Genomic DNA, 17,900 nt, shown 5'->3' on the forward strand with positions numbered 1-17,900 from the left:
ACCAAATCAATGAAAATTTTCAAGAAAACTTTAAAACTTATATTCTCACAACTGGACGTCCGAATCACGTCAAATCAACTCCGTTTCTCACCAAATTCAGCAGACAAGTCATAAATATTATAGTGGACCTATACTGGGCTCCGAAACCAAAATAAAAATCCGGTGTCAATAAATCCAACATCAGTAAATTCTTAAAAATCATTAAGCTTTCAAACTTTTAATTTTTCATCAAAATTCCATATCTCGGGTTAGGGACCTCGGAATTCGATTCCGGGCATACGCCCAAGTCCCAAATCATGGTACGGACCTACCGAAATTGTCAAAATACTGATCCGAGTCTGTTCGCTCAAAATGTTTAGCAAAGTCAACTCAGTTGAGTTTTAATGCTCTATTTCATATTTTAATCAATTTCTCACATAAAAAATTTTCAAACATTTTTACGGACTACGCACCCAAGTCGAGGAATGATAAATAGTGCTTTTCGAGGTCTTAGAACACATAATTACTTATTAAATTTAAAGATGATATTTTGGGTCATCACAGAAGATTATTCATATTCTTCAAAATGATATAAATAAAATAAATATTATAGTAAAAATCATTATCAAAGCATAAATTTTACCTATGTATAACAATTACATATCCATACTATCTAATACAAACAAAAAAAATTAAAATATTTAAATTTCTACATATTCATCACCGATCACATGACTTGTTTCTCCTTCTGGGAGTGCAAAGTAATCAGCTACATCCAAATGTATGAAGTCAACATTATCTTCAGAAATAAAATTTGCTTCGGCATTTTTCTTTGTCTTCTTTAGGGAGGCTTGATAAAGCTCAACTAGGTGCTTTGGAGTACGACAGGTACGTGACCAGTGCCCTTTTCCTCCACATCTATAGCATACATTTTCTGCATTTGTTGCTTGCACTGCTTCATGCTTTTGTTTCTTCCTTTTCCACTGCTGGTGGTGAGGAGGGTTCTTTGGTGCAGTATTATTACCATATGATTAGAGTTTCTTCCCGACCATGACCATGACCACGACTGGGGCCACGACATCTTCCACGCTTATCTTGATGGAAGTTCGTCTCATTCACTTCCGGGAATGGACAAGAACCAGTAGGTCGACTTTCATGGTTTTTTCATTAATAGCCCATTATATTGCTCGGCTACAAGAAGATGTGAGATAAGTTCATAATACTTTTTGAATCCCATCTCTCGATATTGCTGCTGCAGGAGCATATTCGAGGCATGAAAAGTGGTGAAAGTTTTCTCCAACATATCATGATCAGTAATATTATTACCACATAATTTCAATTGGAAAATAATTCTGAACATAGCAGAATTATACTCACTGATAGAATTAAAATCTTGTAGCCTTAAATGAGTCCAATCATAATGTGTCTGTGGAAGAACGACCATCTTCAAATGGTCATATCTATCTTTTAAATTATTCCACAGTATGACTGGATCTTTAACAGTAAGATATTCTATTTTCAAGCCCTCATCAAGGTGATAGCGTAGGAATATCATTGTTGTGGCACGGTCTTGGTTTGATGCCTGGGTTTTATCCTTGATGGTGTCTGCCAGACCCATTGAATCAAGGTGAATTTCAGCATCAAGCACCCAAGACGTGTAGCTTTTGCCCAATATATTCAAGGCTACAAATTCAAGTTTAGAAAGATTTGACATTATTTAGAAAAAAAATTCGCACCTTTGATACTTTCAAAGTATTTGTTCGAGATGGTAGAGTCTCGTGCTGATAACGTGTTATAAAATAAAGAATGTAAAGTAAAGACAAGTATAGAGAGAAACTGATATATTATTCAACTTCAAACTGATGTACATAATGAACTGAAATCTCCTATATTTATAGAAGAAAGGGAAGCTGTTGTGTAAGATGCTACTACAAGTTGATGTGTAAGTTGCTACTGCAAGTTGTTGTGTAAGCTGCTTGTAAGCTCCTACTACAAGTTGTTGTGTAAACTTCTTGTAAGTTGTTATTGTACCAGATATTGATAATCTTCTAACGGGGGTAATATTTATCCATAACGGAGTACCGAAATAATAAGCTTCTTCAGGAGACTTATTTTCAATAGAGTACTAAATAAACATATTTACGGCGGAGTCCCATATGGATAAGCTTCTTCAGGAAACTTATTTACAACGGAGTACTAAATGAACATCCATAATATAATATATTTATTACAAATTAATTATATAATATAAATAGTAGAAGATGGCACCAGAGCTCTAGGCTTAAAAAGTGACTCAATAATAATGATTAATTCGTTGGTCCATCTATAAATACTCCCTCTAATTAAAAAAGGGATCTCTACACAAATAGTCGTCCGATTTTATTATTTACTTTTCTTAACCGATATATATAAATTATACATTAATTTTATATGATTTATACACATATTATATATAGATTATTCATATATTTTACATTCTCTGGCTATTTTTAGTTCAAGTAATTGAGTGAGCTGCTATTTAGGTTAATTCTTCTTTAAAAAGGAGAAAAAAGACACTAAGAGCCGCCTTTAAAAATTTTATGACCAAAATGCTTTATTTTTAAAATATGACATAATACGCCCCATTTGAAGATTTTATCACCTGAATACCCCTCCCTTCCTATGTCCAAGCTCCACTTTAAGACACTCCCCTTCTTCTTTTTTTCCTTTTCTTTCTTTTGTTTTTTCACTTTCTTTTTTGACTTTTCTGTTTCTTTTATATTTTTTTCCCTCTATTTTGATGTTATTTTTTCAATTTATATTACTTTATAAATAAAATTTGCACTCTTTTTTTTGTGGAGTAAATATTTGTTATTTTTTAGTTTGTTTACTTTTTTTAGTCTTTCTAGTAACAATCCTTAACGCCTTATTTTCTTATTTTCTTAATTTCCAATAAAATATATTCGTCCAAAATATTTGTCACTTTTTTACTTGCTTTTTATTTTTATTTTATTATGATTTTTTCACTTTATTTTTTTATTCTTAATAAATTATGCACTCCTTTTTAGTTTTTATTTCTTTCTAGTATCAAGCCCTCACTCTTTTTCACTTTATTTTCTCTTGTCTTTAATTATATTTTTTACTGTATTTCTTTATTTTTGTTAATCTTGTTCCTTCCAATAAAAATCTATTCGTCCAAAAAAAAAATTACTTTTTTCCCTTTTCATTTATTATTTTTTATCTTAGTGTTTCTCTTATTTTTTTTAGTAAAATTCCTCCTCCAAAATTTTTATCACTTCTTCCACTTTTATTTTTGTTTTTATTCTTTAGATAAATAATCGAGTCTAAAAATTTATATTATGACACTGTCTACACAATCATTAATTGATTATGATTATCAAGAGTTGCCGTGCTACTATTTTTTATTTAATATTTATAGATGGCCTTTTTTTTGCAATTTTCTAAGAAATTTTGCGCATTCCTTCTAATTAAATCGGTAATCTTAAAATTTGATATACAATGCTAATTATGGTATATCATTGTAGTATACCAAGAATAATGTGAATACCATTTAACATACCAGTAATATCATGGTATACTAATATGTAGTATATCAAGAATATTGAGAATATCATCATTCAATAGTAATCATGGTATATATCAATGTGTAGTATACCAAGAATATTGGGTAAACTATTTAACATACTAGTAATATCATGGTATACCAATAATGTATAGTATACCAAGAATATTAGGTATACCATTAACATACTCAAATAAAGTATACCATAATTCAACACTAATCATGTTATACTAATGTATAGTATACAAAAATTATTGAGTATGTCATTTAACATATTCAAATAAAGTATACCATGTGCATGGCAGGTTCAGGTTTTAGGGATAGAAATGAGAGAGGTACCTCGCTGTTGGATTTCCCTAGAGCTTTTAATTTGATGATAGCGAACTCGAGTTTTCCAAAGAGGGAGGAGAACCTAGTTACCTTCCGGAGTTTAGTGGCCAAGACCTAGATTGGTTATCTTCACTGTAAGAAATATGATAAAAGATTTATGCACTGATTGCAAGGTCATCCCGAGTGAGTACCTCACGACCTAACATAGGCTTCTAGTTATGGACCTGGAGATCAAGAGGTGTAGGAGGAAGAGGGCAGTGAGCGGGTGTAATGACCTGACTGGTCGTTGTGAGTATTTGTACTTCGCTCGGTGGTTTGAGGGTATGAGTAGCTCCGTATGATATATTATGACTTATGTGTATCGTCGGTTTCAGTTTTCGGGTGATTCGAAATTAGTTTGGAAGAATGAATTTCATGTTTGAAGCTTTAAGTTGGAAGAGTTGACCAAGTTTGACTTTTGAATATTTGACCTCGGATTGGAGTTTTGATGGTTCCTTTAGATCCGAATGGTGATTTTCGACTTGGGCGTATGCCCGTATTTGTATTTGAATATTTCTAGAAGGTTTCGGCACTAAATGGCGAAAGTTAGAAATTTAAAGGTTTGGAATGTTCATAAGTTTGATCGGGAGTTAACTTTGAGGCTATTAGGTTCTAATTATTATTTTGGAAGTTGGAATAAGTTCTTATGTCATTTGGAACTTGTATGCAAAATTTGGGATCATTCCGAGTTGGTTTGATATGGTTCGGCACGAGTTTTGGAAGTTGAAAGTTCAAAAGTTTATTAAGTTCGATTTGAGGTGCGATTCATGATTTTGGTATTGTTATGCGTGATTTGAGGCCTCAAGTAAGTCTGTGTTATATTTTGGAACTTGTTGGTATATTCAGACGGGGTTTCGAGGGGATCGGGTGAGTCGGACAAGATTCGGGTCATTTTGGAACTATTTGGTTAAGGCTGGTTTGTGGCACGATCTGGTGAGATCGCACCTGTAGAGGTCTAGGTGCAGGTGCGGACAATGTACGCATGTGCGAAAATGGGCTGAGTTTGGGAGCACCGCAGATGCGTGTTTTTGTGGCGCACCTGCGAAGGCGCAGAAGCAGATCGATGGGCAGAGAAGCGGGACTTGGCGAATGAGTGGAACAAAACTCACACCTGCGATGTCGCAGAAGCGAAAAATAGTTCCGTAGGTATGAGAGGTCGGCTGATAAGTGGAGTCCGCAGAAATAGAACTTGTGTCGTAGAAGCGGCTAATAATTTCGCAGATGCGAATGTGCCTGGACAAAACCATATAGCATCGAGGGTTTGTTCATCTTGTCATATTTTGAGTTGGAGAGCTCGGATTTGGGCAATTTTGGAGGCGATTTTCACCACATTGATTGGGATAAGTGTTCTCTACTTGGTTATGGTTATATTTCATGATTCTATCTTCGTTTTTGGCATTTGGATTATGAATTTCAAAGAGAAATTTGGGGGGTTTGTCTAAAATTTAATAAAGTGAAAATTTGAGTTTTAAGCATCTATTCGGAGTCGGATTTGAGTGAAACTAGTATGGTTGGACTAGTAATTGAATGGGTTGTTGGATTTTGTAAGTTTTGTTAGGTTTCGAGATGCGGGCCCATGTTTGACTTTTTGGTTGATTTTGGGCTTTTGATTAAAGATTCGACCTTTATCGATTGAGTTTGTTTTCTTTGGCATTATTTGATATTCTTGAGTTTCTTTTGGCTATTTTTGAGCCGTTCGGAGGTTGATACACGTGGTATGGTATTTCTAGAGTATTTTTCGGCTTGCTCGATATTGAATTTGGCTTGCTCAAGGTAAGTAACACTTCTAAACTTGGTACGGAGGGTATGAACCCCTGAATATACGTGTTATGTGTTTGGTGTTGAGGTGATGCACATGCTAGGTAACGGGTGTGTGGGCGTGCATCGCGTGAATTATGACTCGGTTGATTCTGTGATACTGTGTAGTTACCTAATCTTGTTTTTATCCTTGAAATTTCTACGTGCTAAAGTAATTGAGTTGTGTTCCATGTTAGAAACCATGTTTAGGCTATACACTTATTCTGTTGAGACCCACTGAGGTCATTTCTGTTGTTGAGTTATTTGTTTAAATTACACTCACATACCCATTCATATTCATTCATTTGCATATCATATCTCAGTCTCTGTTATCATTTGTTGTCACATCATGTTATCATTATTTGGGCTGATTGGCATGAGATTTGTGATCTCGAGAGACTGGAGAGATTGATGACCCATTTATATTCATTCATTTGCATATCATATCTCAGTCTCTGTTATCATTTGTTATCACATCATGTTATCATTATTTGGGCTGATTGGTATGCGAATTGTGATCCCGAGAGGCTGGAGAGATTGATGAATGAGTTGGGTCCTGAGGGCCTGATTGTGAGTGAGATTGATTGGATCAGGCAGCATGCTGAAGCAGACCATATTGGCTTTATATACATTATTATTGATGGTATCGGGCTGCACGCCGCAGCAAGCCATATTGCCTTTATATATATTATTATTGATGGGATCGGGCTGTATACTGCAGCAGGCCATATTAGCTTTATATTAGCGCTTGGGCAGGATCCGCCCCTCCGGAGTCTTTCATACTAGTAGTGAGCATAGGTATCGTACAATGTTGAGTGACTGAGTATGCTGAATAATTGACCGTGATGAGTGGGAGGACGAGACAGTGAGATTGAGTACTCTGAGAGTGTGAGTACATGAGTTCATCACTGTGATGCATTGCATTTGATATGCATAATTGACATACATGTATAGAGATGCATTTTCTCATGCTACACGGTTTTGTGACATTCATGATTTCACATGCACATTGACCTGTAGGCATAGAGGTGTACTTTTCTCATGCTATCTGAGAATGAAATATCTTATCTGTTGTTGAAAGTTTTTGGAAAAAATCATAGCTTTCTGATTTACTCATATTTTGGTGATTTCGGTGAAAGACTTGGGTTTTACTGTTATACCTGAAAAACATGCCTATTTTTCCGTAATTGTGAACGAGTTGAGCATTATATTTTTGAGTTATTACTTGTGCTGCTTTTATTATATTGTTACGAGTTATTCTTGGGTATTGGTGTTGGACTCTGACCATTATCCAAGCTCGTCACTACTTTCAACCTAAGGTTAGATTTGTTACTTAGTGAGTACATGGGGTCGGTTGTGCTCATACTACACTTCTGCACCTTGCGTACATATTTTGGAGTTGATGTTGTTGTGAGTGGTGGGAGCTGGCATTGAATATGTACCTGCGTTCTGGTTATAGTTGCCTCTTGTTCTTGGTAGCTTTAGATTTATAAATCTGTTTATGTACGTTTCGAACAGATGCTGTATTTATTTCATACCAGCTTTGTAAACTCTAAGCCTTAGAAGCTCATGATTTGTACTAATAGTCCTTGGGGAATTGTATAAAATACAGTTATTTTATTTTTGACTCTTATCATTATTATTATATTATAGTTTATTATTAATTGGCTTACCTAGCGGGTTGGGTTAGGTACCATCACGACTAGTTAAATTTTGGGTCGTGACATCGGCCAACCTAAGATCAAGTGGGGTAACTTGATGAAGGACAAAGCTCTGGAGTTGGGAGAGAGCTTGTTGGCTATGAGGGCCTAGAGAAGTAGGGGGACGCGACTAGTATGTGGACCATGACATCGAATTGCATTAGGGTAGCTGCTAGAGAGGTCTTAGGGGTCACGAAGGGTAACTCTGGGGTCACAAAGGGGACTGGTGGTGTAATTGAGAAGTCCAAGATAAAGTGGAAGCCAAAAAAATGACTTATTTGAAGCTGGTGGAGAGCACAGACGAGAAGGAAAATAGGACATATTGGGAATGTTATAAAAAGGCAAAGAAAGAGGAAAAGTTAGCAGTTACGGCGGTTAAGACTGCGGCATTTGAACGTGTGTACGAGGAACTCGGAGGCAAAGGCGGGGACAAGAAGTTGTATCGATTGGCCAAGGTGAGGGAGAGGAAGGCCCGTGACTTGGACCAAGTGAAATGCATCAAAGACGAGGACGGTATAGTATTGATGGATGAGGCACATATTAGACAAAGATGACATACATACTTCCATAAATTGTTGAATAAGAAGGCGGACATAACCATTATGTTGGGTGAGTTGTAGCACATCGAGAGTCGGCGTGATTTTAGGTATTGTAGGCGTATTAAGGTAGAGGAGGTGGAATGGGTGATGCGTAATATGCGCAGGGGTAGAGCGACGGGGCCAGCCGAAATCCCGGTAGAATTTTGGAAGAACCCAGGCCGAGAAGGCTTGGAGTGGCTTACTGGGTCGTTTAATGTTATTTTTAAGACAAAGAAGATGCCCGAAGAATGAAGGTGGAGTATGATGGTTCCGTTGTACAAGAAAAAGAGTGATATCCAAAATTAGAACAATTATAAGGGTATAAAGCTGTTAAGACAAACTATGAAGGTTTGTGAGAGGGTGGTGGAAGCTAGGGTGAGGAGGAGTGTGTCTATTTTCGAGAACCAGTTCGGATTCATACCGAGGCGTTCTACTATAGAGCAATTCATCTGGTGAGGAGATTAGTGGATCAGTATAGGACAAGGAAAAAGGACTTGCATATGGTATTCATTGACCTTGAAAAAGCATACGACAAAGTTCCGATGGAGGTTTTGTGGAGGTGTTTGGAGGTTTTCAGCATTCCGGTAGCATACACTAGGGTGATTAAGGATATGTATGATGATGCTAAGACTCGGGTAAGGACTATGGGAGGTGACGGGAAACACTTTTCAGTTGTGATAGGGTTACACTAGGGATCTACCCTTATCCCATTTTTATTTGCCTTGGCGATGGACGTGCTGACATGGCACATCCAAGGGGAGGTGCCATGGTGCATATTATTTTCGTAAGATATAGTATTGATCGAAGAGATGCTAGGTGAGATTGACGCAGCGATTGGAGGTTTGGAGACAGACCTTGGAATCTAAAGGCTTCAAGTTTAGAAGGAACAAAATAAAATACTTGGAGTGCAAAGCTCAACTTATCCTCAAGAGGGGTAGTTTCAAGTATCTCGGGCCTATTATCTAAGGTAATGGGGAGATCAACGAGGATATCACACATCGTATTGGAGCGGGATGGACAAAATGGAGTCTCGCATCCGGTGTTCTATGAGATAAGAATGTGTCACCCAGACTTAAGGTTAAACTTTACAGAGTGGTGGTCCGACGAACTATGCTGCATGGAGCTGAGTGTTGACCAGTTAAGAACTCCCATGTGCAAAAGATGAAAGTAGATGAGATGAGGATGTTGAAATGGATTATTGGCTATACCAGGAGTGATAGGATTAGGAATGAAGTTATTCGGGATAAGGTAGGAGTGGCCTCCATAGAGGACAAGATACGAGAGTCGAGACTGAGATGGTTCGGGCATATTAAGAGGAGAAGCATTGATGCTCTTGTTAGGAGGTGCAAGAAGTTGGCCATGCGGGCTTGAGAAAAGGTCAAGGTAGACCAAAGAAGTATTGGGGAGAGGTGATTAGGCAGTACATGTTGCTGCTCTACTTTGCTGAGGACATGGCACTTGATATAGGAAGGTGTGGAAGTCGAGGATTAGGGTAGAAAGGTAGTAAGTAGTTGATAGTTTCTCCTTTTCTTACCTGTAATATTAGTAACACTCATGTCCTTTAATATTTTTAGATTTATATTACGTCATATTGTTTAGTTCTCTTCAGTTATCGTATTTTCCTATTGTTACTATTTGGTACTACTTATTCTTTTCTCCTTCTTTTTCTTCTCTCTTGCTTTTCCTGCTTTTTCCCCTTCCTCTTCTTCCTCTTTTCTTGTTCTTCTTCTTCTTACCTTCTCTGAGCCGACGGTCTATTAGAAATATCGTATTTCCCTATTGCTACTATTTGGTACTTCTTATTCTTTTCTCCTTCTTTTTCTTCTCTCTTGCTTTTTCTGCTTTTTCCCCTTCCGCTTCTTCCTCTTCCTCTTTTCTTGTTCTTCTTCTTCTCACCTTCTCTGAGCCGACGGTCTATTAAAAATAGTCTCTCTACCTTCACTAGGTAGAGGTGAGATCTGCGTATACACTACCCTCCCCATACCCCATTTGTGGGAATACACCGGGTTTATTATTGTTGTTATAAATAGCCTTTACCATGATTCAATACTAATCATGATATATCAATGTGCAGTATACCAAGAATATTAGAAATAATATTTAACATAAATAAAGTATGTCATAATTTAACTATTGGTGTACCATACAGTATACCATGTCAATAGTAATCATGGTATATCATAATCCAATTCTAATCATGGTATACTACATAGTTACCAAGAATATTATGAATATATTTAAATACAAGTAATTCAAAGTATACCAAGATAACAAAATCATGGTATACTATATAGTATACCAAAAATATTAAGAATACCATTTAACATATTCAAATAAAGTATACCACGATTCAACAGTAATCATATAGTATACCAAGAATATTGAGAATATCATTTAACATAGACAAAGTATATCATGATTCAACTGTTAATATAAATATTTTAACATAAATAAAAATATATCATGATTCAACTTTTGGTATACCATGATTTACTGTTGGTATAAATGTTCTTAAATAACATTTTGTGCTATTTGATGTGATATTTTATTAATTAATTTTGTGTACAAATAAATAACTATCATATAAACATTATAAAGAGATAATTAAAACAAAAATAATCATCAGCTAATATTCGAATAATAATCAATAGTGAAAAAATTAATCTTCAACTCCTAGAATTTAGCAAATAATAATATTATATTTATCCTTAAGTACAAAATAAAAAAAATATATTCTAAATTTATTCAAGTAAAAAAGAGAAATAGAAACCAAAAAAGTGATAACACTAAAATTGAGTGAAGTAAAAACGAAAAACTAATAATAAGTAGAGTTGCTATAATTAAATCGTACTAGTTTCTCGGCACGTGCGTTGCACGTGTATGCCGAGCTATGTAGTGCATAATTTTGCAAATTATTATAAATATTATTAAAATAATAATTTTCAGTACATAATTAAACATAAAAGAAAAACATACAAATTTCTATGAAAAAATTAGTGACGATCATTTTATGGTGAATTTCTTTATCGATGTCAAGATGATTGGATATTATTTGAACCTACAATAACGAAAATTAAAATTTTATTAGATACATATGATATTTTTACTTATTTTAAATTTTTGAGATACAATCTAATGAAGCATCTCAACTAAGTGATAATTTTATATAGTACACCAAAATATTTTTCATGTGTATAATTTAAATTTACTTTTCATTTGTACTCTCTTCTCCAAGTCCATATTTCTCCAATAAGTGATTTTCGTGTTACTAACATGCAAACTATATCTAAAATTATGAGATTAAAAAATTAGTAATAAGTATTAGTAATTAATTGTGTACAAAATAATTCATAAATTTCTATAAATAACTACCAAAGATAGTGTCATCACTAAAATTTTCTGCCTCTTTCAAGGATAAAAAACTATTTGAAATATTTTTGGGTGGCAATGTCCTTAGTTGATTCCTTTACAATGGTGTTGTCAGTAAAAGCTACTATTTCAACTTCTTTGTGCACTAACGTATTGCTGGGGTTAGCACGATTTAATCAATCGTTATTAATATATTACCTCTTATTTGGTTCAAAGAAGTCCTTCCACTTTGTCACATGATTATTAAAAGAAGCTGCTTGTATATATTTTGTGACTTGTTAATAGGAACACGTTATTTCACTATTTTTACTTTGATTGCCATTTTGACTGAACATAATATGGTTTGGTAGAGAAAGATAATTTTGTATTTTCTACATGAATCATGATCAACATTCTTGTTTGAGATAGACAATAAATTAAAATAATTTTAACAATAAATGTTTTACTCATTATAAGATATACTGTAACGATCCGACTTGTTTAGCGTAACTAGCAAAGTTAATGTCATGTTACCAGGAGGTCACGGGTTCGAGCCGATGAATCATCCTCTTACAGAAATGTAGGGTAAGACTGCGTACAATAGATCCTTGTTGTCCGGCCCTTCCCCGGACTCCGCACATAGCGCAAGCTTAGTGCACTTGACTGCCCTTTTTAATACATACTTCTACTTTACTTCTTTGGTTATGTTACAATGTTTTACAACCACAAAAGCTTCTTGTACCATATTTATATTCTTTCGCAAGAACTTTAGATTATTATCTATTCCACTTCTTTGCAATACGAAAGTCATAAAAATTTTCTCTCTCTCTATAATATTAGACCATTCATATGGCTCTTTTATTGATAATAGTTTCAATTAAGAGACAACAATGTAATAGGATAGTTAGTATAACATTATACTACAACATCATTTTGAAAATAAACTCTCTTTACACCAACTTGAAATCATGAGAGTAATCAATTTTTAATTTATATTTAGATATTGGTCAAGGGTTAATATTGTTTATGTAATCGAATATCATCCCACAATTTAAAAATATACTAAACGTGATTTAAGCATGCAAGTATGCAACATATAAATTTTTGCTAACTAAATGCTTTTGGCAATGAAATAACAATTACAACATATCAAAAATATAAATTTAATATGCATTTCAAGATCATCATGAGTATGTCATCTATCCTAATATTTACAAAAAAATAAAACTCACAAAAGGTAGAAATTTATAAATAAATAATAAAGTGAAGTTAAAAAAATAGAACCCGATATTTATTGAGTCTCATCCAAGAGATTTGCATATTATATCAAAGACCGCCACCTTTTGTCTTTGTTCCTTTTGCATGCGATTGATGTTTTTCATAATTTTCCTTCTGTCCGCAAGGTCCGAGTGAATTTTTATTTTCTAAACACGTTAGGTAGACTCCTTTGTATGAGAAGAAAATCCATAAAAGCAACAATCACCAATTTACATACCTTTTGACAAAAACGTATCCCACATAAAAAGATTTTGCCATAATATAATTTTTGATACATATAGATAGTATAAATTAAACAATCGTGTTTTTCCCTCCTTTAGGCTCAATAAAGGCAGCCACATTTGAACATTACGGACTAATACTACTATGAAAGGTTACACCTCTTCAAATAAATTTTGTATTTAATTAATATTTTTTTCTAAGTAGGAGATTTAAGTTAAGTAGAAAGGCAATTATGTAATTTAACTTTTGAGTTAAGACCTTTTGTACTTTTAAAGTTTAAACACGCCGTTTTCTTTTTTTTGTAAAGTTGCAAATTCCCAAGCAAACACATAATTCCATTGACCTTCTTCAATTGGGAGTTGTTAGTACGTGTTAGATTTTCTTTAGGGTTGTAACTGTTAAAAAGGATATGAAGCGTTAGTAGGGTATTTAGATAAGTCAGGAGGGTTTTTACATAATTTACTTTTCAAGTTAAAAGTTTTCTGTTTTTAGTTATTATATGCCAAGCAATATAGTACACGATTTTGTAAGAGAATATATGAATATTATAAAATAATACTTTGAGTAAATAAATTTATATCAAAAAATAAAAATATAAATTTCTGTAAATGATCAATATAGATCATCATACCGTGACTTATTTGTCGAGATCAAGATAATTGAATATCGTCTGAATCTAATAATTTAACAATCAAAGTTTAAAAATTGAACACTGGTTCGTATCTATTTTCTTGTAACAAAAATTAATTGTATAAAGAGTGAATATTGGTTAGTGAATACTAGTATTGAATAAAGAGTTTACATATATAAGGTACCTATGTAATGAATTTAATAAAAGTTGTGAATTGTGAAAACTGAAACCTCAAGTTATATTTAATCTCACCTTTTTATGGATGAAGTTGTATCTTTTTTATAATCAAACCACAACAGTATTATTTGTACATCATGGACGATCGAAACAAACCTCTGCTGCTTAAATTGTCTAATACCATCTCCAATTTGTCCAGTTGAATAAGACCTCAAGACTAATCTTGGAAGTCACTCAAAAGCTATAATAATGAATGATATAAACTTATATATTTGATTGGAGAAAATATATCTTGAAAAAGAAAAAGGAAATGTAAAGAGCATCCAAAATGTGTACGTTTGCAGCGAACTTTTGAGAAGTTGGCAGAAAGAAGAATACTTTGATTTCTCTCTTCATCTATTCTTATGCGTTGGCTACTCCGATCCGTTAGAGCATATTCTTATAATTAGGTTGCCTACGATTGGACACTAATTTTGAAAGCAAAGGTTTGTTTTAACGGAAAAGGTCTGATCTGTCCCTCTACTATCATCAATAGTTTAAATAAGTCCTCCGTTATACTATTAGAGCAACAAAGCCCCTGCCGTTATACTATTAAGCACAAATATCCTTATTTTTAACAGATGGGCCATGTGGCAACACCGAAATTATCTGGTTAAATTTAGTATATATCCGATCCAACCCATTACCCAACCCGACCCTAAAATACTAGACCCTTCACCCTTATTAATGTGTGAACCCTAATTTGTTCATTCATATCTGCAGATGTCCCTCCATCTCTTCCACAACTCAAATGCTATAACTTCTCATTCAAATTTCTTTGTTCTTCTTCGACCAACACATCTGATAGTCTTGGTTCGATGTCTAGTTCTAGTGTTACATCGAGAAGGAGGTGCTACTGAGGGAAAATTGCGAACAACTTCACTTTGACGACTGCAAACAACCCCAGAAGGAGATTCTACAAGTGTGCTAAACCTGAAGTAAGTGTGAATTTCATTGGTGATTCATTACTCGTCGATGCATTTAAAGTTTTATTTTCTCTGCTCTTTAACATAGTTATTGATTGTATTTGTAAGAACGAGTCATGTGAATATTGGGAATGGCAAGACGAATCCTTCCCGGACAAAGCGTTGATAGTAATCAATGATTTCAAGTCTAAATTAGATGCTGTCAATGTCAAAATCATGACGCTGAATATGTTGTTGGATACGTGCAAGCTTGAAAGGGATAAATTGATGGAAAAAGTTGATGTTTTGGAGGCTATAAATGATGTTGAAGTGAATAAAGCAAGGGAGATGGAAGTGAAAGTTATGCACATGAAGATGTTCATTATGGTTGCATTTGCACTGTTAGTCGGATTTTTTTGTAGCATTATTGATGAAATGAATTTTTTATTTTATGTAGTGCAGTAGGGTTTTGATGAAGTTAACTGTTGTAAAATTCAGATTTTCATGAATGGAAAAAGTTGGTCAGCTTGGTTGTAATCCAGATTTTTATGAATGCATTTTGTGTAGTGCACTATGGCATTTTGTGTAGTACAGTATACCTTTTATTTTTGGATTTATTGTGTTGGTCAGCTTGGTTGTAATCACTAAATATAGTTCTTCATATGGCATGTTAATGCCTAATTTAACAGAATAGAATAATGTGGATTTTAACAGAAAAAACTGGGCAGTTATGGCTCTAATGCAGTAAACAACTGGGCAATTCACTAACAGTAAAAATCTGGGCATTACTCTAATGCAGTAAATTCATTCTACATATCACCAATGCAGTAAAATCTGGACAGTTATCACCAATGCAGTAATTACATATCAGAAGTACTGTCAATGCAGTAACTATATATCACCAAAAATAGTAAAGTTAGTAGGTGAAACTGATGATTGGATGTCAAACTATAATCCCAAAAACTAACACAACCTAAATCTTACTATGACATCCATTTCAGTTACCAATACCAATATTAACAGAACATTAAACAGGAGACTGTGATTAAGTTTGCAGTAATTACATCCCAAAATAAATACAAAACTACATAAAACAACTTGATTATTTTTCTTTTCTTATCTTCAGCTTGCCAATCTTCTGTTGCCTTTATTTTTCTAACTGATTTGAAGTTGTAGCTGCTTTACCCTTCCACATCAGACCTGCTGGTGAATATGGAAGATTTGTGGGCTCACTAACACCAGTGTGATCATCAGTAAAGATGATTGATCTTGTCTCAGCTAATAAGTTTACCTGCTGCCTCAGTTGAAGTCTTGTCTTGACTTCTGATATCACCATTGGCCTAACCACAACATCTTCATTATGTTCCATCTCTGGGAAATTTGGAGCCATACTTGATTGACCATTTTCCTGACATGATTGTGTCATTTGTGGTGCTGAACAGTGTATTTCATCTTTTGTTTCAGAATCTAACAAAGTTCTTGTCCTTTTCAAAGGTTGTTTTCCCTTGCTTAGCTACTTTCCCTTTGGTTGCTATTAAAATACAAAGTTAGAAAACATAAATAGGTACAAGTTCAGCATATATGCAAACTGTAGATTACTTGAGCACAAGTTCTTACATTATGGTTTGGTTGTCCTCATTTTCCACAAGTCATGATTCTACCTTTTCTGGACTGTGACTACACTCCTTGCCTTTTAACTGCCTCATCCTTCTGCCCATCCCTCTTAACTTTTGGCCTGCCAGCCAACTTCACCAACTCTGGGGGCTCCATTTCTTGTGATGGGTCAATTTTCCAAAAATTTTCTCCTCTAACAGGTTGAAGCTTGTGTCTATAAGTAGAAATGCCTCCTTACTATACCACCAGTGCATCTCTGTTAAAGGGTCACCCCTGTTGTGAAGTATAGCTCTAATAGCATGAGGGCATGGGATTCTTGTAAGGTCCCATGCACTACAGGTGCACTTCTTTATACTTAAGTTGACACAATACTTGTCAGACCCTTCACTAACTTCATATCCTCCTTCTCCATTGGAATTAACTTTACACACTAGAGCAATCTCCATGAATTCATTGTATAGTTCTAGGCTCTTTGGACTGAACTCATTACTCCATGTACTAGCTTCAGTTTTATGTTTTGTCATCATGTTAATAACTTTGAGTCTAATGTCTTCCAATATCTTAATGATTGGCTTTTGCCTTACTTCCAGAATCCATGAATTGAATGATTCAGTCAAATTGTTATCAACTGACTGATTCTTGCAAACTGTATCTAGATAAGCTCTGCACCAAGACTGTGGTGGGTACTTCAATAAACTCTCTGTTGCATCCTTGTTCAACTATCCTAGCTTGCTTAGTTGGTCTTTGAAATCTTCTTCATAAGTGCACCATGAACACCACCAAAGCAGTTTTTTGCTTTCTCCAGTATTGTATGTCTTGCACCAGTTAGCCTCGATATGTCTAACATAAAACCTATGATGTGCTTGTGGTAGAACAGTTTTAATTGCCTCAATTAATCCCTATAACAAATTCAGAAAACATGCAGAAAGAAAAAATTCAAAAACAAAAACTGGACAGAAGTAGATGACAACAGAAAGAAAACAAATCCGGAAACAAAAACTGGACAGAAGTACCTTTTGCATGTCTGACATGAAGGTGATTCCTTCTCCTTCCTTAAGGTCTAGAGATTCCTGAAGCAATTGTAGGAACCAGTTCCAAGAATACTTTATCTCCTTATCAACAACTGCCCATGCCAAAGGATAAAAATGATTTTGTGCATCCTGTCCAACAGCAACTAGCAATTGACCCTTGGCTTTTCCTTTTAAAAATGTGCCATCTACACCAATAAATGGTTTTAACCTTAACTTGAAACCCATCTTCATAGCTTTGAAACAAACATATATCCTCAAGAATATTCTTTTCCCATTTTCAAGTGCATTTTTTGAAATGTTAATCACTACATCACTACATGGATTACTCTCCCTCAATTCAATGGCATAAGTATCAAGTTTGTTGTACTCATCTACAAAACTCCCATCTAAGGTCTCCAATATCATTCTTTTTTCTCTCTTGCACTTCTCATGACTCACATTTAACTCAAAAATTCTTTTCAAATCAAGTACTATCTTTCTTACCTTATACTTAGGATTATCCTATAGCTTTCCCTTAAAGTAATGTACAATGGTATTGAAATCAACAGTACTATTATCATATGCAGTGCCACAATTATGTTCTGACTCTAATGTCTTTACAGTAACCCCTGCATTATCGTCTTTGGATATTAAACAAACAAAGGGATAACCCACAATGCATCTATACCTA

General features: G+C 34.5%; 1 protein-coding gene across 1 annotated transcript; it reads right to left on the reverse strand.

The window, feature by feature from the left end:
• Positions 1–16,333: 16,333 nt before the first annotated feature.
• Positions 16,334–17,635, reverse strand: LOC142178109 (uncharacterized). The gene is made up of 3 exons (XM_075247438.1): positions 17,213–17,635; positions 17,052–17,098; positions 16,334–16,862 (listed from the first exon to the last, which is right to left on the reverse strand). Exons 1-3 carry the CDS (start codon positions 17,633–17,635, stop codon positions 16,334–16,336), a joined length of 999 nt encoding a protein of 332 aa, XP_075103539.1.
• Between the last annotated feature and the right edge of the window lie 265 nt (positions 17,636–17,900).

Source organism: Nicotiana tabacum, chromosome 24 (genome assembly GCF_000715075.1).
Source record: "Nicotiana tabacum cultivar K326 chromosome 24, ASM71507v2, whole genome shotgun sequence".
NCBI lineage: Eukaryota > Viridiplantae > Streptophyta > Magnoliopsida > Solanales > Solanaceae > Nicotiana > Nicotiana tabacum.